The 26,936-nt window shown below is 42.7% G+C and overlaps 1 protein-coding gene across 13 annotated transcripts in view; it reads left to right on the top strand.

Moving 5' to 3' along the window:
* Positions 1 to 26,936, top strand: part of arhgap32b (Rho GTPase activating protein 32b) — a 237,908-nt gene that overhangs the window by 196,147 nt on the left and 14,825 nt on the right. For 5 of the 13 annotated variants that reach the window (XR_016485083.1, XM_021623782.3, XM_021623783.3 and 2 more), the window contains 4 exons: positions 3,844 to 3,894; positions 4,474 to 4,548; positions 16,352 to 16,501; positions 24,870 to 24,972. Coding sequence is in view for 12 of the 13 variants with exons in the window: in XM_021623782.3 (XP_021479457.3) it covers positions 3,844 to 3,894; positions 4,474 to 4,548; positions 16,352 to 16,501; positions 24,870 to 24,972 (379 nt within the window). In the remaining variant the exon portion in view is untranslated. The remainder of the gene's footprint in view (positions 1 to 3,843; positions 3,895 to 4,473; positions 4,549 to 16,351; positions 16,502 to 24,869; positions 24,973 to 26,936) is intronic. The other 8 variants (XM_021623784.3, XM_090192509.1, XM_090192511.1 and 5 more) reach the window with 2 other exon arrangements.

The following is a 26,936-nucleotide window of genomic DNA, read 5'->3' as shown; positions in this document are numbered from 1 at the left end:
CTTCGTGTTTGAGTATCTGCCTATTAGGAAGAGAGGAGCAACATTGAGTCTTGATCTGATTTTCTGAAGGGAGGGCGGGGGAGTGCCTTGTAGGCATTCTGAAAAGGCGACTAGCTGTGATCTTGTGTTTTTCCTAAGCGAATACTACAGTTTGTGTTGATTGAACTTCTGTAGCGTTTTCCTCAAATTTGCTTAATAAATGCGGCCTCAGGGTATGTGGTTTCCAGTTTGCACAAAGTCCAGTGTAGTTCCTTGAAGGCCGTCGTGGTATCGGCTTGAGGGGAATATATATGGCTGTGACTATAAACAAAGTGAATTTTCTTGGGAGGTAATACAGTCTGCATTTCACTGGGGTATTGTAGGTCAGGTGAACAAAAGGACTTGAGTTTCTGTATGTTATCACAATCACACCATGAGTAGTTAGTCATGAAGCATACACCCCCACATTTATTCTTCCCAGAGAGTTATTTATTCCTGTCTGCGCGATGAACTGAGAACCCAGCTGGTCGTATGAACAGGGACAGTATATCCCGAGAGAGCCATGATTCTGTGAAACAGAATGTTAGTCCCTGATGTCTCTCTGGAAGGAGAACCTCACCCTGAGCTCGTCTACTTGATTGTCCAGAGGGTGAACATTTAGCGAGTAATGTACTCGGAAGTGGTGGATGGTGTACCCGCCTTCTGAGTCGGCCGAGAAGTCCACTCCGAATACTTCTTCGCGACTTCGAGCAGCCTCTGGGATAAGTTAAATTGCCCTGGGGGTACGAACAAAGGGTCCAATTTGGGAAAGTTGTATTTCTTGTTGTAATGCTGTAAGTTATCGCCACTCTGATATCCAAAAGTTATTTCTGTCTGTATGTAATAACACAAATAAAACATTCTGGGCTAATAATGTATGAAATAACACACCAAAAAAATGAAATATTGCAAAGTTGCTTAACCTCTCTAGGCTAGATGGGACGCTACCATCCCACCTGACCAACATCCTGTGAAAGTGTAGGGCACCAAATTCAAACTACAGAATTGTAAATATTTAACATTCTTGAAAATACACATGCAATATGTCAAAATAAAACTTAACTTCTTGTTAATCCAGCCCAAAAAAAATTCTAAAGACTGTTGACATCTAGTGGAAGCCCTAGGAGCTGCAATTTGGGAGGACTTGGGATTTTAATTAAAGTTCATGCCATTGAGAACAGTGGTACGCCGACTTTTTTTTGTTGATGGTTTGTCCTCGGGGTTTCGCCTGCCATATCAGTTCTGTTATACTCACAGACATAATTTAAAATGCATATCCTAGCTTCTGGCCCTGAGAAACAGGCCGTTTACTTTGGGCAAGCTTTTCATCCGGACGTGAAAATACTGCCCCCTATCCCAAATAAGTTAAGAGCTAGAAGTAGAACTGCCATTTCTGTCAGTGCCATCTTACTTTCTGTGCATCCTGTTTCCATTGATCATCATTGATGTTTCTACAACTTGATTGGAGTCCACATGTGGTAAAGTCAATTGATTGGACATGATTTGGAAAGGCACACACCTGCCCATATAAGGTCTCACAGTTGACAGTGCAACTCAGAGCAAAAACAAAGCCATGAGGTCGAAGGAATTGTCTGCAGAGATCCGACAAAGGATTGTGTCGAGGCACATATCTTGGGAAGTGTACCAAAACATTTCTGCAGCATTGAAGGTCCCCAAGAACACAGTGGCCTCCATCGTTGTTAAATGGAAGAAGTTTGTAACCACCAAAACACTTCCTAGAGCTGGCCGCCTGGCCAAACTGAGTAATCGGGAGAGAAGGGCCTTGGTCAGGGGGGTAACCAAGAACCTGATGGTCACTCTGACAGAGCTCCAGAGTTCCTCATTTGAGGTTGGAGAAACTTCCAGAAGGACAACCATCTCTGCAGCACTCCACCAATCAGGCCTTTATGGTAGTGGCCAGACGGAAGCCACACCTCAGTAAAAGGCACATGACAACCTACTTGGAATTTGCCAAAGGGCACCTAAAGGACTCTCAGACCATGAGAAACAAGATGCTCTGGTCTGATGAAACCAAGATTGAGCCCTTTGGCCTGAATGTCAAGTGTCACATTTGGAGGAAACCAGTCATCTCTCATCACATGGCCAATGCCATCTCTACGGTGAAGCATGTTGTAGGCAGCATCATGCTGTGCGGATGTTTTTCAGCGGCAGGGACTGGGAGACTAGTCAGGATTGAGGCAAAGATGAACGGCGCAAAGTACAAAGAGATCCTTGATGTGAACTTGCTCCAGAGTGCTCAGGACCTCAGACAGTTTAATACATTTTAGAATAAGGCTGTAAAGTAATAATATGTGGAAAAAAGTGAAGGGGTCTGAATAGTTTCCAAATGCACTGTAACACCTAGATCATTATATTGATATCTTTGCTTGAATATGAAGTTACTGTATTACTATATGTGTCCAATGAAAATTCCACAACTGCAAAATTTCACATGATAAATGAATCAATAGTTATCACGCTCTTGAATAACCACTTAAACTCGCGTCTCATGTCTCTGTTTGCATAATTTCAATACTAATCCGATGCAAACACGTATTGCTGATCTATAGGTAGCCAAAACAAACACAGCCATTCAACACACGAGTGTAGCATGAAGCCTTATTACATTCAGAAAGCGCAGCCACAACATTCCGATAGGTGTAATAGAAATTCTGTCATGGTTGTACTGACACTCTAACACGGGTACTGCTCTTAGATGAATCGTGAAATGTTTTTGCTTTTCTTTGTTCTTTTTGTCATGTCCCTGCCCATCTCCCGAAAACATCTGAAACCCTACCTCTTCAAAGAACATCTTAAATAATTCATCCGTCTTACCCCCCTTGTCTTTTCTTACTAGCACTGGCTTTGCTGATAACTTATTTATTAAGGACAAGTGTACTGACTATGGCTGTGATATTTGGTTGTCTCACCTAGTGCATTCATATTACAATAACTAACTGTAAGGCTCTCTGGATAAAAGCGTCTGCTAAATTACTCAAATGTAAATGCAATGTTTTGGAATGACCAAACTGCCAAGCCCTTTCCATGGCATCATGTCCTATTCCTATCCTATATCCTGAAATGGTTTCCTATTCCCTATATAAAATGACCTACTTTTGACCAAAGCTTCATTAGCTCTGGCCCAAAGTAGTGCCCTATATGGGGCATAAGGTACCATTTGGGACAGAGCCCCATGCACTCTCTCGCACAGCCAAAGGCACGTTTAGCCTAATTTAAATCAGCCTTGAAAAATCCCTTTCAATCCAAGGGGTGAATCACCCAATGACTGTGTCAGAAACATCTCAGTTGCTTTGGGGTGGGCGGCCGGGTAGGAGCTGAACCATGCAAGGCCTGCTGGGAACGATATCAAGGCAGAGGGAACAGGGAAGTGATGACATGGCACACAAAAAAGACAACCCCCCACAAGATCCGCAATGAGGAAATAGCATCATCATCATCATAACTATGTAGTCTCAGGTTTTGTTAGGGGTTAAGGCCCAATGTTATCTGGCACACAGAAGTTAAAGCCAATGTTTCCCAGCATATTGTCAATATGAAAAGAATGCATCATGCTGTCTGTCATACTGTCACACATAGTGTCCTGAATGCACACAAAGAAAGCACACTGTGGAAATTACTCATGTTTGCTTGCCAAACCCTTCTGCTTTTAGGTGATCTCCTCTCTTTGGGCTGCCATGTTGTTCACAAACCTGACCATTTGCATGTCGTTTTTTTGTTGTTGCATGGCTTCACTCTGCTCCACAAATGTTTTAATCTTGTTGTTTATTTCACTGTCATCCCCTCTGCCCCCCCAACCCACCTCAGCATCCCCCTGCTCGGGTCTGCGGCCTGCCTCCTGGAGTCTCTTCCCACCCTGTGCGTGCTGGTATACACCCCCCCTCTCCCCCTCACTCGCACAGTTCAAGGCATCCTTCCTTCTTTCCTTCCTTGATGTAGTCAATAATGATTTTTTTTAAATGACGGGACAGGTAAAAGCCATGTGATGGAAACATTGCATTCCCTTCTCCAATTATGTCTAATCAGTGATTAGAGAAAGGGAGGAAGGATGCACTTTTAAATCATTTGAACACGGCCACACACTTTTCTTCCCTACATTGTTTCCTCCTTTCACACCTGGTTGTCAAATTGAATTTGTTCTTTACAACACTTAATGCTACTTTCTACTGCCTGACACCAATTTTGACAGTAAGTGATTTGATTTGCTGCCATTTCTTTCAATGACACTTCTACAAAGTTTAAGTATTTACCGTCCAATGATGTATTATGAAAGTGTCAGACGCCAAGCTATCTGACTGATTGACAGTCTCGAAACAGAAGAAAAGCTGTTGTTCCTGCCATGTTCCTCCTCTAAACAGAACCATTCTCTCCCTCTCCGTTCCCCCCGCTCCTACCCTCCTCTCCTTCCCGTCCATCCGTCTGTGCACCTGCATGCAGATTTGGAGATGGAGAGTGTAAAGCAGGACAATGCATGGGTGGCCGACCCATTAAACCACTACAGCCTGAGCTCAGGTAGACCCGTGTGTATCCATCCATACATGTGCCATAACCACCCTAGAGCTAACCCCCTACTAACGCACACGACACGCCACTGGGGCACTCTGTCGGTCTGTCTGTTCACAAAGTCTTTACAATACCCATGCACTAGGACCAGAGTCCTTGGTTAATTATTAGTTAGTTACTCATCATTCTTAGTGCACGCTATGATGTAAAAAAATATACTTCAGGAGCCTTCTCTTGGTGCGTGGGGACTTCACTTGAACTGCTAAATCCACTCACTCTCTAACCTGAACACTGTTGTCGGAGTGAAATGTATCCACCTTTATCAGATTCACATGCACTAGACTTGATTAGCTGACAACTAGATTTGTTTTCCAGTGAATGTGTTTCTTTGTTATTTACCCTTTTTATTTCAGGTTTATCAGGATTTATTTTTTAACTGTTCTCTGTATATGCAAATGAATGGACTGAAAATATGATCATGCTGCTTTTTTCTTCAGACCTCTGCAATTGTCCCCCTATCTGTTTCCCAGTCAGCTGTAGTTGTCGACTCTGTTTGGTTTCACCTGAAAGACTTTCGGCTGTGGCTGGGGTCTAGACTGTTTTGATTTATTCAAGTCCCCTCTTTAAAGTGGGGGCTATACAATTATCCTTTGGAGCATTAAGCATTGTCCTACAACAGCAAGAAGAACAGTCTTCTCTATGGTGACTGAAATTGCTACATTCCTAACAGGGGGGGCCCTGGAGTGTTCAAACGTACACTGACCAGCTACCCATGCATGGAAAATGGCCTCTGTCCTTTTAGCCAACTAACTGGGATTTAGATTTCTACCTCTGAAATGTCAGAGTGAGCCGATTGAAAGAAGTCCTTTGCAGTTGGCAGCACCTCTGTATGGATATGCCTTTGAAATTGTCGATCTGAGTTACTGTGTAAAGCCGACACGGATCTCTCTCTCGAAAATAAGTAGGCATTTTTAACTTGAGTGTGAAAGGACATCTGCAAACTGTCTCACTTGGATGAAGGGTTATGGTGTAACTGGACTTTTATGTTACTTTAAGTCTGATCCACTTATTCAAACACTGAGCTCTGCTCCTTTCTCCAGCCTGACTGCTCCAGTAGGGCAGGCGTTTGTCCAGATGTTCTGAACCTGCTACTCTTTCCATCCCCTACTTCCTCCGTGGGCTGGAGATGGCTTCCTGTCTGGAGACCAGTATAGTGACTTGGGCAGCTGTGAGGAGCACAAACAAGCCAAGACAGCTGGATGTGTCTATGAGAAAAACAAAGTGAGAGATAGAAGGAAGGAGAGAGAGAATGTGTGAAGGAGACAGTAAGATTTGTCCAGCTTCTGCCCATGGGACTTTGGTCGACACGTCCTGGGCCGTGAAACTATGTTAGGCACAGAGACCTAGTGTAGTTTGGGCCTGTGAGGAATGATGTGGGGGAGATTGTATTGGAAACTTAAGCCCTCATTCTCTTTCATGCGGGACCAGGGTGCTCTCGCACCTACAATGACCCCTTAGGGTCATGTTTTTGGTGTGCACACAACTTGTGCATAGTATGCCAAGGTGAATACAAAGGGAATGGTTTGTTTCATATAAGCTACTTTTAGGAGGGGTTGTTTGAGAGTAACTGAGTAATCAAGGCGTTTCCCATGTCATTTCATTTGAGAACGTCAAACCATATTACACAGTCAAGTCTGTGTCCGAGTGGAGAGATTGAGAAAATGTTACCTGAGTCTTAAAAGGGGAGCTTAGTCTTCACCCTGCATGCATTGAATGCACATAGTGTGTACAGTTCCACAAAACAATGTGTGGTATGTTCTCCCACTATATTTATTGCTTCTGTAGCATTGGTGCCCTGTAATATTGACAGATTTATTGGTGCAGGAATAGCAATCTTTTTCAGAGGTGGAGTTTGCCTTTGCATCAGAATCTGCCACTTCATAATAAATAGAGGATGTCCTTATCGTTTGGCCTCAAGACAACTCCAACCATACTTTATTAGTTACATTTTTTACTTTGAATTTCAATTGCTCCTTGATCACATGACGTAGACACTTCAAACCAACTTTGGATTGTTCACAAGGTAAGGACACACATTGCACACTCTTTGCTTTCCCCAAAAGCACCTTCTTAATTTTATATAAATATTGTATAAATATAAAAACTCTTCAACCACGTGACTTAACGTCATATCAACTGTCCATGTTGTACAACCTTTGCTTTTCTCATAAAATGATTCCTAAATGTTATACATATTTTTTTTTATTATATACTGAACAAAAATATGAACGCACCGTGTAGAGTGTTGGTCCTATGTTTCATGAGCTGAAATAAAAGATCACAGAAATTGTCCATACGCACTGAAAGCGTATTTCTCTCAAGTTATGGGACCAAACTTGTTTACATCTCTGTTAGTGAGCATTTCTCCTTTGCCAAGATAATCCATCCACCTAACAGGTGTGGCATATCAAGAAACTGAATAAACTGCACGGTCATTACACAGGTGCATCTTGTGCTGAGGACAATAAAGGCCACTCTAAAATGTGCACACAACACAATGCCACAGATGTCAAGTTTTGAGGGAGAGTGCAATTGGCATGCTGACTGCAGGAATGTCCACCAGAGCTGTTGCCAGATATTTGAATGTTAATTTCTCTGCCATAAGCTGCCTCCAATGTCGTTTTAGATAATTTTGCAGTAGGTCCAACCAGCCTCACAACCGCAGACCACGTGTATCGTATCATGAGGGCGAGCGGTTTGCTGGTTTCAATGCTGTGAACAGAGTGGTTGGTGGTGGAGTTATTGTATGGGCAGGCATAAGTTACGGACAACGAACACAATTGCATTTTATCGATGGCAATTTGAATGCACAAAAATACCATCAAATCAATTGTATTTGTCACATACACGTGTTTAGCAGATTTTATTGCGGATGTAGCGAAATGCTTGTGTTTCTAGCTCCAACAACGCAGTAATGTCTAACAAGTAATATCTCACAATTTCACAACAATACACACAAATCTCAAGTAAAAGACCTAAGGCCCATTGTGAGGCCCATTTTTTAAGGTATCTGTGACCAACAGTATTCCCAGTCATGTGAAATCCATAGATTAGGGCCTAATGAATTTATTTCAATTGATTGATTTCCTCATATGAACGAATGTCTGGCGAATATAGCTTCTCAAACCAACTTTACCACTGTGAGAAACTTGATTTGAACACTATTGTTCCATATTATTTCCTAACAAATATGCCACTTTGAGGTGCAAGATCGATTAGATTTTTCTATGACATGTTTTAATTTACATGTACTTGTATGTGGTTCGGGTTGAAGCATGATATGGTTATCATCATCGAAGTTAGATATATTTACACAGCGAATAGCAAATTATTTAGTCATTCTTATTATACTGCAGACACCACGACATTGATCTATTTTCAGCGTCATTAAACTATACGATGATTGCGAGTGACATTTTCATATTCCTGCCTGCTCCCATAAAGAGAGGAATGAATGACCCAATTTGAAACAGAATTGCGGTTGTATTCCACATAGATTGGCACAGTGTTTCCATGCGATGTCTTGTGAATGTAGTTTTGTTGTAAACTGACACTGGAAGGGGCTGGTCATTAACTGAAAGGGAAAAAAGGGAAGAATGCTTGGAGAAACTTCGTTTGGGGGGCGATTGACGAGCTGAGGAGCGAGGCGCACACTTATCCGAATTCTCTTTCGACTGCTATTCACTGTCCATTGGTACTGTACCATACGTTTTGTGATTTAAGTTTAGTCGGCGGTGTCTTTTGAAGTAATTAGTCATGAACCAAATGATAAGGAGTTGCAGTTAGAGCAACAGCTTCTGGAAGGAAATGTCTACTGTTGACCTTGGATTCCCTATTTAAAGTCCCATCATCAAGTGAGAATCCCACTGCGTTTCGCAGGTAAGAATGTATTACGGTCTGGGATTTCATTTGTTTTAGTCTAGTACAGTGTGCACTCCAGTAGAATGGGGTTTGAATCTGCCCGTTAATGATTTGGCACCTTTTCACCACTCGTTGATTGACGACCTGAAATGACGTCGTTCAATGAGACGTTTTGTTGATCTTCTCTGAAATTCTTTCAGATGCTTTTGATTATTTTCGATCACCAAAGACAGATTCACGTGAAGTTATTGTTACAATGTAACAGTCATGGGGCAGTCCTGTCATGAAAGGGATTTTGGCAGTTGAAGCCCTTATCTACTTCCCCAGAGTCAAATGAACAGTTTCCACTAGTTCCAACAGCCACAAAGTCAGACATTTCTATATCGTAAAAATGTATGTAAAATAAAATGGTTAAGCATGTGGTTAGGGTTATTGTTAAAATCACATTAAAGACGAGGAATTGTAGAAATAGGTGGGGTTTATGACTTTGTCTGTGGTAACTAGTAACAACCAGTTTGATGGACGTGGCTAACTATCATTAGCGCAATTGCTAACATAAATTACATAGCTCTTGAAACTCAAATCAACCCAAACAATCCTTTGACAATTACCCTAAAATGATTATTTGCCTCCTACTGAGTTTAATGAGGTACCAGCCATTGCCCAACTATGTATCGGGTTAGGTTGATACTGCTTTCCCAGCTCGTTACCTTCAATGACTGAGCAAATTGTGATGGTCTGTTAAAATTCAACAGCAGTTAGTGTCTTGCAGAAGTATTCATCCCCCTTGGCGTTTTTCCAATTTAGTTGCATTACAACCTGTAATTTAAATTGATTTTATTTGGATTTCACGTGATGGACATACACAAAATAGTCCAAATTGGTGAAGTGAACTTTTTTTTAAATGCGGTGGTGCGTGCATATGTATTCACCCCCTTCGCTATGAAGCCCCTAAATAAGATCTGGTGCAACCAATTACCTTCAGAAGTACGATAAATAGTTAAATAAAGTCCACCTGTGTGCAATCTAAGTGTCACATGATCTCAGTGTATATATACACCTGTTCTGAAAGGTCCCAGCGTCTGCAACACCACTAAGCAAGGGGCACCACCAAGCAGGCAACACCATGAAGACCAAGGAGCTCTCCAAACAGGCCAGGGACAAAGTTGTGGAGAAGTACAACTTTGAACATCCCACAGAGCACCATTTTAAATCCAGTACAAAAAAATTGAAAGAATATGGCACCACAACCTGCCAAGAGAATGCTGGCCACCAAAACTCATGGACCAGCAAGGAGGGCATTAATCAGAGAGGCAACAGAGATCAAAGATAACCTTGAAGGAGCTGCAAAGCTCCACAGCGGAGATTGGCGTATCTGTCCATAGAACCACTTTAAGTCGTACACACCACCGAGCTGGGCTTTACGGAGGAGTGGCCAGAAAAAAAAGCCATTGCTTCAAGAAAACAATAAGAAAACACATTTGGCGTTCGCCAAAAGGCATGTGGGAGACTCCCCAAACATATGGAAGAAGGTACTCTGGTCAGATGAGACTAAAATGTAGCTTTTTGGCCATCAAGGAAACCGCTATGTCTGGCGTAAACCCAACACCTATCATCACCCCGAGAATACCATCCCCACAGTGAAGCGTGGTGGCAGCAGCATGCTGTGGGGATGTTTTTCATTGGAAGGGACTGGGAAAATGGTCAGATTTGATGGAATGATGGATGGCGCTTAATACAGGGAAATTCTTGAGGGAAACCTGTTTCAGTCTTCCAGAGATTTGAGACTGGGATGGAGGTTCACCTTCCAACAGGACAATGACTCTAAGCATACTGCTAAAGCAACACTCAGGTGGTTTAAGGGGAAACATTTAAATGTCTTGGAATGGCCTAGTCAAAGCCTAGACCTCAATCCAATTGAGAATCTGTGGTATGACTTAAAGATGAGCTGTAGACCAGCGGAACCCGTCCAACTTGAAGGAGCTGGAGCAGTTTTGCCTTGAAGAATGTGCAAAAATCCCAGTGACTAGATGTGCCAAGCTTATAGAGACATATCCCAAGAGACGTGCAGCTGTAATTTCTCTAAAAGGTGGCTCTACAAAGTATTGACATGCTCAAGTGTTCATATTTTAGTTTTTTACAATAAAAAATATTTTGTATCTTCAAAGTGGTAGGCATGTTGTGTAAATCAAATGATACAAACACCCCAAAAATCCATTTTAATTCCAGGTTGTAAGGCAACAAAATATGAAAAACGTCAAGTGGGGTGAAAACTCGCAAGCCGCTGTAGTTAAAAGTGTCTTATAGGCAGACCTATTCTATTTCTATGGGTCAAACTCCTTCACAATTCCCTTATGCTCGCAAAAATAGTGTTGAATTTTCATTTCACTGTTCATAGCTTTGCGATACCACATTGATCCTTTAGAGGTAAATTTGGCTTTTCAGTTTAAATGTCATAAACCTTATCTCGAAAAAAGGCTAAGATGGATGTCTTACAAAGCAGTTTCATGGGGACTTGCTGAAAATAAGACATCGGAATGAACTCTCTGGTCCACCCAAGATATGTTTTGTGGTTCATCCGATGGCCTTGATGACGTCGTCCCCACAGTGACCGTACGTACCCCAACCAGAATCCATTTACTCCCTGTTCCCCAAGACTTCATGACCAAGCACGACTCCAACACCATCAAGTTTGCCGACGACACAACAGTGTTATCCCTGATCACCGACAACAATGAGAGCATATAGGGAGGAGGTCAGAGGCCTGGCAGTGTGGTGCCAGGATAACAACCTCTCCCTCAACGTTATCAGTACAAAGGAGGTGATTGTGGACTACAGGAAAAGTAAGAACGAGCACACTCACATTCTTATCACACGGCTGTAGTGGAGCAGGTTGAGAGCTTCAAGTTTCTTGGTGTCCACATCACCAAAGAACTGTCATTTTCCAAACACACCAAGACAGTTGTGAAGAGGGCACAACAAGCCTATTCCCCCACAGGAGACTGAAAAGATTTGGCATGGGTCCTCAGATCCTCAAAACGTTTATACAGCTACACCATCGAGAGCATCCTGACTAGTTGCATCACCGCCTGGTATGGGAACTGCTCGGTCTCTGACCGCAAGGCACTACAGAGGGTAGTGTGTACGGCCCAGTCCATCACTGGGGCCAAGCTTCCTGCCATCCAGGACCTCTATAACAAGAAGTGCCACAGGAAGGCCCTAAAGATTGCCAAAGACTCCAGCCACCCTAGTCTGCTACCACACGGCAAGTGGTACCGGAGCACCAAGTTCTTCTCAACTGCATTGTTGGTTAACTGGCTCACATGGACACCACTGGCAATTAAATATATTTTTGGGCCACAGCTTGCATATAATTGGAGAAGACCATTAAACTGTGTTAATGTATTAATCTCTCAATGGTGTCATTTTTCAATATTCTATAGCAGTTTTCCCCATGGAATACCATAGGACCTGCCTTGGTGAAGAATGTAAACATTGTCTCAAGGCAGCATAATGATCCCACTCTATAAAAATGCTTCCAATCCAAAACAGTTAAGAACAGTTGCTGCATATATTATGACTACATTTGGAGATATTTTTTTTTCCGTTCTGATCTTTGGCAAATTACCGCCCCTTCGTTGGTGATTGGTCAACGGTTTGTTGTTATTCACTTGAGAAATACTGCACCAAATATCTACGGTGTAAAATTGTGCAAAAAAATATCTCTTCAAATGTCTACTCAAGAAATCTGTCATTCATTTTATCTTAGATTAATTCTGACTATTTTTGAGGAAGTGTATACTGGCTACGGCATCTCAAGATGGACAAACTATTGACGCTTTTTTCTCATTTTTCAAGCGAATGTGTATTAAGGGAGTATGCGAGCACACTGGTTCGCACCAGCCGAGCAGAGGTATGCGGAAGGCTTTAAGAGAGTCTGTTGTAAAGAGGGGGATGGGGGAGGGGGTAATTGAGCAGGTAACTGGAGTGTGAAGCCTGCTGATCGTGAGTAGGTTGCAATAAGGCTCTCCTAATAGAACATGAGGTTAACATAATAGTTGGATTCCGTTTACATTTCTCTCCAGTAGTATTGTTGGACTGATGTTGCAAGTAGATAAGACTTCAATCGACAGACTTATATCCATTGGACTTACTTGGAAATGCATGGTTTAGTTTCATGGCATAAGCATACCTTTTTTGTCCGTGTTATCTCGGCAATCTAAGCAACCTATCTCAATTCCAGAGAAGTTTCAACCAATGCCCCTCTCAACACTTACTTTGACCTTGCGGTTTGCGTCTACGTTCGGCCTGCACGCATCCTTTGAAACGACCCAACCTAATGGAATTGAATGTGGCTGTTGATGCGGGGCCGATTGCAGAGAACGAGCGTGATGTTTGCTTTTACGCCGGTAACGGTTACTTTACCACACACCCGGTCCCAGAGCGCACAGGAGCCTCACCTGTCACGTGTGCTCCAGCAATCACAACCGTTTTGATAGCTCACAGTCTATGGCCTCCATCCAAGCTTTGGCTCCTCTTCGTTTTTCTCTCTCTCCCCCTCTGTCATCCTTTCTCCCTCTCCACATGTTAGGTCAGCAGCAGCTGTCATGGCGTGCAGAGAGTGGAATTTTTCCTGCCCCAGAAGGAACAGAAGAAGAATAATAAAAAAATACAATTGAGATCCTTGTATTTCCCACTGATATTCTGATCCAAACGTTTCCCTGGATCATCTTGGGAATGGCCTAAGTAGGAGAAACAAAAATGTTGGCAGGAAATCTGGTTAATTACGAATAGCTTTATCGATCTATTTTGACTGAGAGGATAGCTATGCAAAAGTGCTAAATGGAATGTTGTTGTTAGTGGTCAGACCAAGTCATTATTATTCGAGTCACAACCAAACATGAAACAGAAATGTCTAAGTGTAATAAACGCTACGGCGATGGAATGATGAAACGCCATCAATTATTGTAGGATTAGAATGGATGGAATATAGATTTACCACATATGCATTTAAATGTGTAAAAGCACCCGCAAACATTTCAACAAGAGAACAAAGCGCCATCCACTGGCGGGAGTTCGCCACAGTAATAATACATTTTAACAACAAATTCCAAATGCAACCTAGGTAAAATATCAATTTCAAGCAATTTTGAAATACCAAAAAAACAGTAGGCCTATGCTAGTAATTGTTGCTTGATGCCTCATTGCTAGTTAGATTGCAAAGTAAGTACATTTTCTTGATCACCAAGCAATTGTTGGAGCTGCATATTTATTTATTATGGCAATCCTCGCTCCCTACAATTTTGATATTTGCGCTGCACAGCATATCAGCAATCTGTCTGTTAGCTCACCCGATCTGTGTTGATTGACAGTTTGCTGGTCCAATCAGAGGACAGAGTGTGTTTCACTAGCCAAGGGCGACGCTGCGGCTACTCACTCTGGCTGCATGGAGAGTCACCCAGGGAGAGACTGCCACAAAATGAATAACAAAATGTTACAAAACCTGGCCAGATAATTTCAAGTCATTAGTCTCAAGTCGGAGCCCCGAGTCATGAGGCCCAATTCAAGTCTCAAGTTATTTTATTTTATAGTCCATAATTGTTGTTAGTGCCCTCTACACTGGTACTTAACTGTGAACATTGTAAAGATAAAGAACAGACAGTAGCTGCTTTGTGTTGACTCTGACAGTCATGAATGAAAAGTGTGTCTGTGTGTGCCTCTGCAGCCAGCATTATGTTGGCATATTTCACAATGCTGCTTACAGTGCCTTACTAGTCCAAATTAATGACGCTTTCCTTTCAAAATGTCTAAAGTTTTATTACTGTTTGAGCATCCTGAAATATCATTACATTCAGCCACACCAGTTTTATCACAACAATGCTCCCCATAACTGTCAAAATTCCACACCTTTTTGAATGCCAGTTTTAAAAAAACATGTCCTAGAGTTTCTCATGCAGATCTCAGGGTGAGACTGCTAGCTTTAATTTGACTTGCTGTGGACCATAGAGACTTCCACCCTGTCCAAGCATCATGGGAGCCATCCAACTACCAGAGGAGCAGCTCTCTGCCCTGCTGACTATGACTCAGACATTTGATAGGTTTCCAGATGCATACCATGATATAAGAAGCTTTCAGCAACCACTGAGAAAGTTGCATCACCCCGATCATCTAGCCTGAGAGTTAGTGTTGCAGAGTACAGTGTGTTGCTTTACCCGACCATGTGCAATAGTTTAACCATATGGTTTTCACTTTGGAGGCTTTCGCCAAAGATGTATTAAACAATGAGCTCATCATTGTCCCGCAGTCAATTCGATTCTCTGAAGAGCATCTCTCGAATTGCCCCATTCGCTGTCAGCGGAGTTGACATTGAGCAGAGCAATCTTCAGACTTGTGCTCCTATGCACTTCAGTTGATGTGGTTTCCTAAATAACAGTGACAGTTGGTGTAGGCCTGTGCAATTGCTCCATCTGCACCCACTTGTTATGCAAAGCCTTTTTGATGCCTCAACAGTTGGTAAACAAAGGTGCTTCAGCAGTTTGTGGTGGGATACAGCACCAAGACATTTTTCACTTTCTCACAGGGGAAATCCTAGCTCCACTTGAAATGGAGCAAAACAAAGTTTGGTTCATGATTTAGAAGCAATGTGCTTCTCATCGATTGTACTCAATATAAACACAAGTGAAAGTGCTTTCGACTATATACTGTATGTCTGGTAGGGCTGAGCCCACTTAGTCGACTGGTCGATAGGCTGTTGGTCATCATATATTATTTTTTTGGGGCAGTAGCAAAAATATCTACACTGAGCAAAAATATAAACGCAACATGTAAAGTGTTATAAATAAATAAATAAATAAATAAAAAATCCCAGAAATGTTCGATACGCTCAAAAAGCTTATTTCTCTCAAATGTGCACAAATTAGTTTGCGTCCCAGTTAGTGAGTATTTCTCCTTTGCCAAGATAATCCATCCACCTTACAGGTGTAGCAAATCAATTTGATTGAAGATTAAACTGTTCCAAGAAAATGTGCATACGAAAACCATAACTGGCACGCAGATCGGTAGAAAATAGTAAGATAAATTGGCATTCCACATGAAAGGTTGCCGTCTCCTCCTGTATCCTATTACAGGCAAAAGCAGAATCTGTGAAAGCCAGCGGGAGGAGGATGGTCAGGTTTTTCTTGATCTCTTGCTCCCTCTTCAGTCATTTGTTTTATTTCATCTAACAGAGCATCAGACAAGCTCAATGCATATAGTTGATTTTATTAAAAGTGTAGATTATTTGTTTGTAGTCTGTAGAGGGAATGTTGGTTACCCTGCAACGTGTCAGCCAATGCGGACGGCTTATTTGTGTTCCGTTGGAGAAATGCTTTTCTCTTTTTGGGGGAAAATATGGCTCTGTGATCTACACTTTGCAGTGGAGGATTGGTGAACAAAGGTTTGCGGGCATGCCAGCTCCATTGTTCTCTCCAGAAGCTGTGGTTTTTCACTAGATAGCTTTTCCACATTTTTCCCAATGGATAAAACAACTGGGTCCATACTTGAAAGGCTTAGACCTATTTCCAGACCCATTGATTGTCTTGTGAAGCTTGGGTCGGCCATGTTGTAAAAGGGCTGGCATTATGAAGAAGAAAACAAAGTTATTCACAGGGACTGGCTTATTCAGACTTTTTCCCACCTCTGGTGTGTTGTGTTTACATTGAACTTTGGATTGAACATTTTGCAAAGATCTAATGAAAGCATGCTGACTTTACTGGTATGCATGCATCACTTTGCACAGCTCACCATTTTAAATGCATTACTTCATGTTGCGTAGGTGGGCAACACCAGCTGAACACCTGCAAGTGTGAGAGTGTGTATTAAGCATATTGTGTGTTTCTCTGTTTCCCGGCAGTGTCTAAGAAGCACGGGAAGCTGATCACGTTCCTGCGCACCTTCATGAAGTCCCGGCCCACCAAGCAGAAGCTGAAGCAGAGGGGAATCCTCCGGGAGAGGGTGTTTGGCTGTGACCTGGGAGAGCACCTCCTCAACTCGGGCCACGATGGTGAGACTTACACTCTTTCACTCTCTCTGTCTCTCACTCACTCTCTTTCTCTCGCGTTCTCTCACACACACATACTCATAGAAGTTCTTCAGCTTTGACCTCATTTGTGGTGTTTTGGCGACTTGAAACGCACACGTGCAAACACTAACATGCTGAGGGGTGTTCTCAGGATGAACAGTCGCCCTTCTTTGTGCAATATGGTCACTCACAGTATGGTAAAAGGGTGGACTAGTCTCCACCTAACATTGCTGTAATGCAAGGCTCGGCTCAAACTTGTCTCAACTCCGGTAGAGGCTAGAGCAAGGTTGAGCTGTTGAGAGTTCAGGTGGGCTTTCACGCTTCAGCAAACAAAGGAGATGAGGGCTACTCAACAACAATGACAAAAATCATGAGAATGGCTCACCAAGAAAAACTTACAAAAGGACAAACTCGAGATAAAAAGGAGTTGGAGCACTCAACAACGGAAAAAGGCACTTTAATCCATTGTACAGGATGCAAACAGATGACAGACGTTTCGACGTCAATCTGATGTCTTCCTCAGAGTGACCTGACCATTGCACTTAGCTCCTATTTATAGCCCAGTGGCCTATTGACACACAATGTAAAAAAATAATAATAATAAGAGAAATAGTGTCTAAATATACATAGGTGATATTTGGGTGTCTGAATCAGGAGAAACAGAGACCCTAAAAATCAAGGCAACAACATTGTAGAAATGAGGACAGTGAAAAATCATTGTTTAGCCCCTTTGGATCCACAGTGTCTGAGGAGTACTGCCAGAACACCTCTTTGTTTTAATTTACGTACGATATCACCTCCTTGGTGAAATTTGACACGTTCTATGGGTACAAAGTGCAGGGAGGAAGGTGAGCCATGTTTGGCTTCGATGCAGTGGCACGCAATAGCATAGTCCGTGTTTTTATTTCGAATAGCAGCCTTATGTTCTGCGATGCGAAGATTCAATACTTAAGTTTGACCAATATAGAGTAAGCAGCCCAGCAGATGCATTTGAGCAGGTATATCACATTTGTGGTCCTACAATTACTGACTCTTTATATTTTGTGTTCTTTACCTGTTCTCGGGTAAACAGACGCGAGGGTGGCAATGTTGTGAACTCTCGTACATTTGGATCACTTTTGAGGATGTTCCTGTGTTTCAACACAATGGATTTGACGCAACCGGCACATGGGCTGTTCTCTGTGGAAAAAAACCAAACGTGGGGCGTTTTGTCCTGGTATCTGTTAGTGCCAGTAAGTACACTTTGATGCTCAGTCTCTGAATTTGAGATTGTGGTCAGATAAGTTAATATAAAAAATGTACTCTGAGGTTGAGCTGTTGTTCACTGACCCATACAGCTCGATGGGCCGGGCATGCAGAGTGAACCCGACCACCCCCGGTGTCCAGGGAGGGTTGCCACAGCAACTGAGGTGGCTTACAGAAAGTGTAGTGGTCTAGTTGGCAGTGTGGTTAAAGGGAGATTTCGCCTCTCCACTGATCTGGAGCCTGAGGGATCTGGCAACACATGCTTTGTTTGCCCCCAAATCCATCCTGAGCCGTCTGTTCTGTCAGCCGTCTTCACCACTACCAGCCTCTTCTGCTCTGTTCAGATTGGCCGCCATCACATGGCATTACAGTGGCAGGACTCATACTGTTGCACAAGTACAATACTGCCCATGTCGTCAGTGGTGTGGCTTTAGGAGAAGCAGGCATCCGTCTAGGAAATAATACTCTAATTTATGGGGTTTTCTTTGGCAATTTGTATGCTACGTACATAGCACATATTCAGCTTATATTTGAATGGCAGTGGTTTTAGATGCCGTTCAGTCTTTGTGAATGAAGAGTCCGTCTTCAAATCACATGCCTTGAGTTGTCCTCATTATATAAGCACGTGCTGTGTTTGTTTACACACACATCTGTCATGTGAGAAAGGAGATGACAGACTTGCGATCTCAGACATGGTAACTCTTACGACGGACAGCCAGTCAGAGCCGTCGAAATGGAGATAGATGTCAAACGACACAACCATACTTTACCTTTCAAACTGGAGCAGAGCAGTGCTCCCCAATAGTAACGAGATAGGGGATGACATCAGGGATAGATGACATGACATCACTGCACAGCTCCGGAGATGACATCTGTCCTGACTTTATGGGTCAGCCTCAGTTGCTGTATGTCTGTATGAGCAGCACAGCTTTCATACCAAGCTGTCACATGTCTTGTTTGAATGTCACATAAATGCAGGCCTAGACAAATGTTATATGATGTCATCAGCTAGCTTCTCCCTCGTGTGATGTGCTTAAGGTAACTCCTCTACCGTTGACTATCATCATACGGTTGAAGTCGGAAGTTTACATACACCTTAGCCAAATACAAATGGCATTTTTATGGTGGTTTTGGAGCAGTGGCTTCTTCCTTGCTGAGCAGCCTTTCAGGTTATGTCCATATAGGACTTGTTTTTACTGTGGATATAGATACTTTTGTACCTGTTTCCTCCAGCATCTTCACAAGGTCCTTTGTTGCTGTTCTGGGATTGATTTGCAATTTTCGCGCCAAAGTATGTTCATCTCTAGGAGACAAAAGGGTCTCCTTCCTGAGCGTTATGACGGCTGCGTCGTCCCATGGTGTTTATACTTGTGTACTATTGTTTGTACAGATGAATGTGGTACCTTCAGGCGTTTGGAAATTGCTCCCAAGGATGAACCAGACTTGTGGAGGTCTACAATTTTTTGCTGATTTCTTTTCATTTTCCCATGATGTCAAGCAAAGAGGCACTGAGTTTGAAGGTAGGCCTTGGAATGCATCCACAGGTACACCTCCAATTGACTCACATTATGTCAATTAGCCTATCAGAAGATTCTAAAGCCATGACATTTTCTGGAATTTTCCAAGCTGTTTAAAGGCACAGTCAACTTAGTGTATGTAAACGTCTGACCCACTGGAATTGTGATACAGTGAATTATACGTGAAATAATCAGTTTGTAAACAATAGTTAGAAAAATGCACAAAGTAGATGTCCTAACCGACTTGCCAAAACTATAGTTTGTTAACAATACATTTGTGGAGTGGTTGAAAAATGAGTTTTAATGACTCCAACATAAGTGTATGTAAACTTCTAACTTCAACTGTACATGAGTCTTAAGAATTGTATTTTCTTCACACACGCCTCTCCTCTCGCTCCCCTCTCCTCTCGCTCCCCTCTCCTCTCGCTGCCCTCTCCTCTCGCTGCCCTCTCCTCTCGCTCCCCTCTCCTCTCGCTGCCCTCTCCTCTCGCTCCCCTCTCCTCTCGCTGCCCTCTCCTCTCGCTCCCCTCTCCTCTCGCTCCCCTCTCCTCTCGCTCCTCTCTCCTCTCGCTCCCCTCTTCTCTCAATTCAATTCAAAGGGCTTTATTGGCATTGGAAACATGTACATTGCCAAAGCAAGTGAAATAAACAATCAAAAATGAACAGTAAACATTACACTCACAAACATTTTGAAAGAATATAAACATTTCAAATGTTATATTATTGGCTATGTACAATGTTGCAACAATGTGCAAATAGTTGTAGTATTAAAGGGAACATAAACAGATAAAGATAGGGTGTATTTACAATGGTGTTTGTGCTCCACTGGTTGCCCTTTTCCTTTTGGCAGCACGTCACACATCTTGCTACTGTGGTATTTCACCTAATTGTTATGGGAGTGTATCAAGATTGGATTTGTTTTCAAATTCTTTGTGGATCTGTGTAATATGAAGGAAATATATGTGTCTCTGATATGGTCATACAGGAGGTTAGGAAGTGCAGCTCTTCCCTTGCGAGCCAGGTCTGCCAGTGGCGGCCTCTCTCACTAGCAAGGCTATGCTCACGGAGTCTGTACATAGTCAAGGATTTTCTTAATTTTAGATCGGTCACAGTATTCTACTACTGTGTACTCTCTGTTTAGGCCCAAATAACATTCCAGTTGGCTCAGTTTTTTGTTGTTGATTCGTTCCAATGTGTCAAGTAATATCTTTTTGTTTTGTCATGACTGGGGTTGTGTTGCTGTCCTGAGGCTCTGTCTGTTTGTGTTAGTGAGCAGAGGATGTTTTTACAGAATTCTGCATGCAGATTCTCAATTTGGTGTTTGTCCTATTTTGTGAATTATTGGTTGGTGAGTGGACCCCCGCCCTCACAACCATAAAGGGCAATGGGTTCCATAACTGATTGAAGTAAGTTAAGCCAGATCCTAATTGGGATGTGAAATGATATGTTCCTTTTGATGGCGTAGAAGGCCCTTCTTGCCTTGTCTCTCAGATTGTTCACAGCTTTGTGGAAGTTACCAGTGGTGCTGATGTTTAGGCTGAGGTAGGTACCGTTTTTTACAGTGTCCAGGTGAAATGTGTATTTATGGTCCTGGCAACTGGACCTTTTTTTTAGGAAAAACTTTATTTTTGTCTTACTGAGATTACCTGTCAGGGCCCAAGTCTGACAGAATCTGTGCAGAAGATCGAGGTGCTGCTGAAGGCCTTCCTTGGTTGGGGGCAGAAGCACCAGATCATCTGCTAACAGTAGACATTTGACTTCAGAGTCTAATAGGGTGAGACAGAGTGCTGCAGACTGTTCTAGTGCCCTCGCCAATTCATTGATTTACCGGGCATTCGACCCCTTGACTTTTTCCAGAATTTGTTACGTTACATTCTTATTCTAAAATGTATTAAATCGTTTTTTTTCCCTCATCAATCTACACACAATACCTCAATGACAATGCAAAAACAGGTTTTTAGAAAATTGTGCAAATGTATAAATAATAAAAAATAAACATCACATTTACTTAAGTATTCAGATCCCTTACTCAGTACTTTGTTGAAGCACCTTTGGCAGCGATTACATCCTCGAGTCGTCTTGGGTATAACGCTACAAGCATGGCACCTGTATTTGGGGAGTTCCTCCCATTCTTTTTGGCAGATCCTCTCAAGCTCTGTCAGGTTGGATGGGGAGCGTCGCTGCACAGCTATTTTCAGGTCTGTGCAGAGATCTTCAATCGGGTTCAAGTCCGGACTCTGGCTGGACCACTCAAGGACATTCAGAGACTTGTCCTAAAGCCACTCCTGCATTGTCTTGGCTGTGTGCTTAGGGTCGTTGTTCTGCTGCTGAAAAACATCCCTACAGCATAATGGTGCCACCACTATGCTTCACCGTAGGGGTGGTGCCAGGTTTCTTCCAGATATATCTCTTGGCATTCAGGCCAAGGAGATCAATCTTGGTTTCATCATATATGTTGACGAGGGTGGGGCTTAAGCTGCATCACTTTCTCAGCCCTTCGCCCTAAGGAAAGAAATCTGTATTTTTTTTGCCAATTTTAACCTCACACTTATTGTTTGTGTACATGGCTTTTATGACGTCTTATGTGTTTTCCACCCCAACACTGCTTTCTGTCAACTTATATAGCAGACCCTCATGCCAAATTGAGTCAAGCTTTTTTGAAATCAACAAAGCATGAGAAGACTGGTTTTGTTTTGTTTGTCAATAGGGGTGTGCAGGGTGAATACGTAATCTGTCATACAGTAATTTGGTAAAAAGGCAATTTACATTTGCTTAGGACATTGTTTTCACGGCTGTTAATAATAATGCAGAGAATTTTCACAAGGTTGCTATTGACTCATATCCCACGATAGTTATTTGGGCTGAATTTGTCTCCACTTTTGTGGATTTGGGTGAGCTGAGGTGAGGATGATGTTAGTGTTTAAGTGTAGCCAATTGTAATTTTTATTCTGTATATTTTATCGGGCTCCCGAGTGGCGCAGCGATCTAAGGCACTGCATCTCATTGTTAGAGGCGTCACTACAGACCCTGGTTCGATTCCAGTTTAATCTATTTGATATGGAAGCTGAGGGGTCAATTATACTATTAAGGCTTTGTACTGCCACCTTCACTACTGCAGTAAAATGTTTTGTCCAGGAAGTTGTTTAAAAGGCATTGGATTTGTTTTTGGCTAATTGTTTTTTTGGAAAGTTTCCACACTACTTTCCATCCATGTGTAACATTTCATAATAGTAGGCAGTTTGTTCGGCTTTAATGCCTCATGATTGAGTATTGCTCTGTTCAAGTAGTCTGTGATTTTGTTGTTAGGCTGTAACAACATAAAATGTGGAAAAAGTCAAGGGATCTGAATACTTTCCGAATGCACTGTAGGTAGCACACAGGAGAACATTTTTCTCAGGTAATATCCTTATTCATTTCAAGCCAGATTTTTTTTTAAATCCTTTTTTGATTAATTTAATAAAGTGGGTTAGGTCTGCTCTATACCAAATGAGCGTGCCCCCTGAGTCTCTTCCCTGTTTCACACCTGGTAGTTTGGTGGATGGACCACCAGCTCTATGTAACCTAGAGGGCAACCAGTGGGTCCATCTCCTCTATACCATGTTTCTTGTAAGATGACAATGTCTGTATTTATGTTTTTGTTGGTGAAGTCTGGTTTCTTGCTCTTTAGTCCAAAGGCAGCTGACCTCAGACCTTGTATATTCCAGGATGAGATGCTAAACGTTTTGTGTTTCATAGTATCTAGTGTTATTTGTGTGGTTTAGGCTCGGACCATTGGGTGTGAGCTGAGCATCTGGTGCATGCCTCTTAGGTCGCGGGGTGGGATGTGGGTGGGTGTATTAGTGGGGGTGGGGCCTGTGTCTGCTCATGGGCTGTCATGTTGAGGTCCTTTCTGCAGGGGTGGGGGGCATGGTGAGGCAGAAGGGGCATAAGACTGATCTGGGGAGGGCTTATATAAGGTGTGGCTAGGTTTTGGGGAGGGGTCAAATGGTGGGGGTGAGGATCCTCATGGTGCGGGTCCTCCAGGAGGGGGGTCTCGCAGTTCTGGGAGGGTGTCTCGCTGGTCTGGACAGGGTGTCTATTTCTCTGTTGCTCCTGTGTGCGGTGCTGGGGCTGCAGATCGGGGGATGTCCTTCAAGGTCCTGGCAAAAGTGGGGAGACTGCTGCTGGGTGTTTGGACACCAGAGTTTAGCCACTTGGGGTTATGGAATAAGTTTCCTCATCGATGTATTTCCCATTTGAGTCCATGAGGATCACAATCTCTGGCTTTTGTGTGGGGGTGTTGTCAGGAGAGCTATCTGGGGGCCTGACGGGGCAGTTTGAAGAGGTGTGATCACTCGCTTGGGGTGTGGAGTCGTCACCAAGGGAAAGCTTCTCCTGACCTGTGACCTCTTCATTGGAAGTCCTGTTGGAAATGCATGAAGTTGCCCTGCAGTACCACTGTTCTGTTATTGTAAAGTATGACAGAGGGTGTCAGTATCAGGGTCCTTGTTTTCCAGTATTCTGATTTTCCTCCCTCCACCAATACCTGCTCTCTTCAAATAAGGGTAGTGTGCTCTTATAGCTGTGTGCCATGCACATGGATGGTCTGTGTGGAAGGTTAAGTTGCTTGCTTTCCCATTTTTGTAGGGTTCTGTTCTTTCTTAGCAAGCTTGGGAGCCTTTTAACTTAGCATTCAGTCTTTATACAGTTATATCTAGAGATGATTGTAATGTTTTCTTTTTAAGCTTTATAAGTAGCTTCAGACTGATCATTACTTACTCAGTTCCCCATTGGATGGCATGTTCGGCTTTCTGTTGTGCTTCTTTTGCTGGTTGCTGGTTTGTCAGAAAGTTTTCTGGATAGTCCTTGGCAGTAACAATCCTTGGCAGTAACAATCCTTGGTAGTAAAAATCCTTCCAGAATCCTTCCAGGTAATATTGTCCAAAATCAGGTTGTAGGTTTTGATTTTGAATGAAGGTTATGTTGTGGAGGGTAGTGACCTGTATATGTCCTTGTATCCATCTTTTCATTAAAAAAACAATATGCTGAAGGATTTCAGGGCTCATCTGCTCATGATCTGCTCTCTCTTGCTCTCTGTCCCCTCTCTCTGCCCTCTCTCTCTCTCTTCCCTCGCAGCAGGCCATGACGTGTTATCTGATTATCTTGTCCAGATATCTACTGAGACAAGGAACCGTAAAGGATATAAGTGCCCTTTTTGAAAGCAAGGGTTGGTATGATGTGAAGCTGGCAGGCCTTGGTGTCAGGCAGCTCAAAGCTTTGCAGACTTCAACTTTCAAATATTGCCTTTTGAAAATCAACTTGCGGAGAATGCCTTTTGATTTGGTTTTCTCCACGTTGTATTCTTGGTAGTTCAAGTTCATGTTTTTCTTTATCAGAGAACATAAAATCTTCTCTCAATGCAAAAACACTTTTACCTGGTGTTCCCCTGGGGAAGAATATGTGCTCGTTCTTTAGAAAGGAGGAAGACAGAAGGTGCCTCTTTTCGACCTTGCAGTGTTCCGGTGCACATCTATTGATTGAAGTAGAGATGCCCTTTTTAAAGTTGTCTGAGTGTCTTGTGTTCTCTGACATTGTGTTTCCTGCTCCAGTTCCCCAGGTACTCAAGAGCTGCACGGAGTTCATCGAGAAACATGGCGTGGTGGACGGCATGTACCGCCTCTCTGGAATCGCCTCCAACATCCAGAAACTACGGTAAGACACGCACGCACACACACACACTCTCACGCACACTGATTTGACAGTGCTATCCGTTAAACATGGGTCTGCCTCAGGGCGTTCATAGATGTAATCTCAAGTGTACACCAGCCACCAACTTCTGAGAATTTGTTCTGTTCTGCACAAAAGCCCTCAGTGGACAGAGAAGGCAAAGGTATTTTTAAAACATCATGGACCTTGACTACCAGGTGGCATTGTACTCTATCAGTTCATGTTCATGAGTACAGCTCTCGTCACAGTAAATAAAGGGTGAAACCCAACTCCTAAACGTAATGCACTTGTGCCATACATGTCAACAAAATTCCATCAAAGATAACTTGCACTTTCAACAGAAATTCCCATGATCTTTTCCTTGGCATGCGAAATGTGCATTTACCCCTGTGTGTGGGCGCTGTGGGCATCCCTCAACAACACGTGTGGGTGGGTGTGTGTGTACATGTATGTGCGTGGGCATCCCTCGTCAAAAACCTGTTGACTGGCTGTGGAACATAACCCCTAACTGTTCTCTTCCCATTTTTGCACTGTTCATTTTGTCCTCAAACAGTCCAAGTAAGTGACATTGTTGCACTCTGCCAACTGAGAACTCACAGTATCTCACTCTGTAATTCTAACATTTTAGACTGTGAAGAGGAAGGAATGTTTGGCGTCTTGAAGCCAAGCGTGAAATGGTGTGGGTTTTTTGTAGTATTTTATGGTGCTTTTTTTTCTTCTTCTTTTCTCCTGAATAAGTATAATCCTAACCCTGCAATAATTATTTGCATGGTTTAACTCAGGATTGACATTTAGGAACCGTCTTAAAATGTAGATTTCCAATTGTTAAACCCACTGTTGAAGATCCCAACTGCAACTTTACACCTTGGTTGTCTTGGATTACTACATTAATATAATGTGGCATTTATGACAACACCATTATTCCGCTGAATGTACAAAACATGAGGAAAATCTGCTCTTTCCATGACATAGTGACCAGGTGAATTCAGGTGAAAGCTATGATCCCTTATTGATGTCACTTGTTGAATCCACTTCAATCGGTGTAGTTGAAGGGGAGGAGACAGGTTAAAGGAGGGTTTTTAAGCATTGAGACATGGATTGTGTGTGTGTGCCATTCAGAGGGTGAATGGGCAAGACAAAATATTTCAGTGCCTTTGAACGGGGTATGGTAGTAGGTGCCAGGCGCACCGTTTTGAGTGTGTCAAGAACAGCAACACTGCTGGGTTTTTCACACTCAATAGTTTCCCGTGTGTATTAAGAATGGTCCACCACCCAAAGGACATCCAGCCAACTGTGGGAAGTATTGGAGTCAACACGGGCCAGCATCCCTGTAGAACACTTTCGACAACTTGTAGAGTCCTTGCCCTGACGAACTAAGGCTGTTCTGAGGGCAGAAGGGGTGCAACTCAATATTAGGAAGGTGTTCCTAATGTTTTGTACACTGAAAGGCGCTCAGACAATTTCATCATCTCGGATGTTTGAACAAAGAAATGAGGGTTTGTTTATGAAGTAAGAGTTATTGATGGCTGCTTCCCATTAGAAACTTCTAAACATTTATAAAGGGAGTGTCCTGTCCAGAACGCTCTGTTTATTTACATAGTAGTTCATATTCCATGGATTTATCATGAATTCTTCAGGTCACAAAACTCAACACAGAACAGTATGACAAACGCATGAAATAGTATGCACTCACTACTGTAAGTTGCTCTGAATAAGAGCATCTGCTAAATTACTCAAATGTAAAACTAAGATGAAGAGATGAACCAACACCTCTTTGCAATGGGAGGAATGGTTTTATTTTCCTCTCTTGATTTGTCTATATCTTTCTGTTACTTACTTGCTCACTCTCTCTGTCCATTAATCTCTCTCTCTTTCTTGCTCAATCCGCTCTTTCCTTCTATCCCTCCCCTATCCATCCATGTCTTTCTATCCCTCCCCTCTCCATCCAT

This window comes from Oncorhynchus mykiss, chromosome 12, assembly GCF_057628025.1.
Source record: "Oncorhynchus mykiss isolate SJ-2025 chromosome 12, ASM5762802v1, whole genome shotgun sequence".
In the NCBI taxonomy this organism is placed as follows: domain Eukaryota; kingdom Metazoa; phylum Chordata; class Actinopteri; order Salmoniformes; family Salmonidae; genus Oncorhynchus; species Oncorhynchus mykiss.
This window is presented reverse-complemented; position numbering and strand designations above follow the sequence as displayed.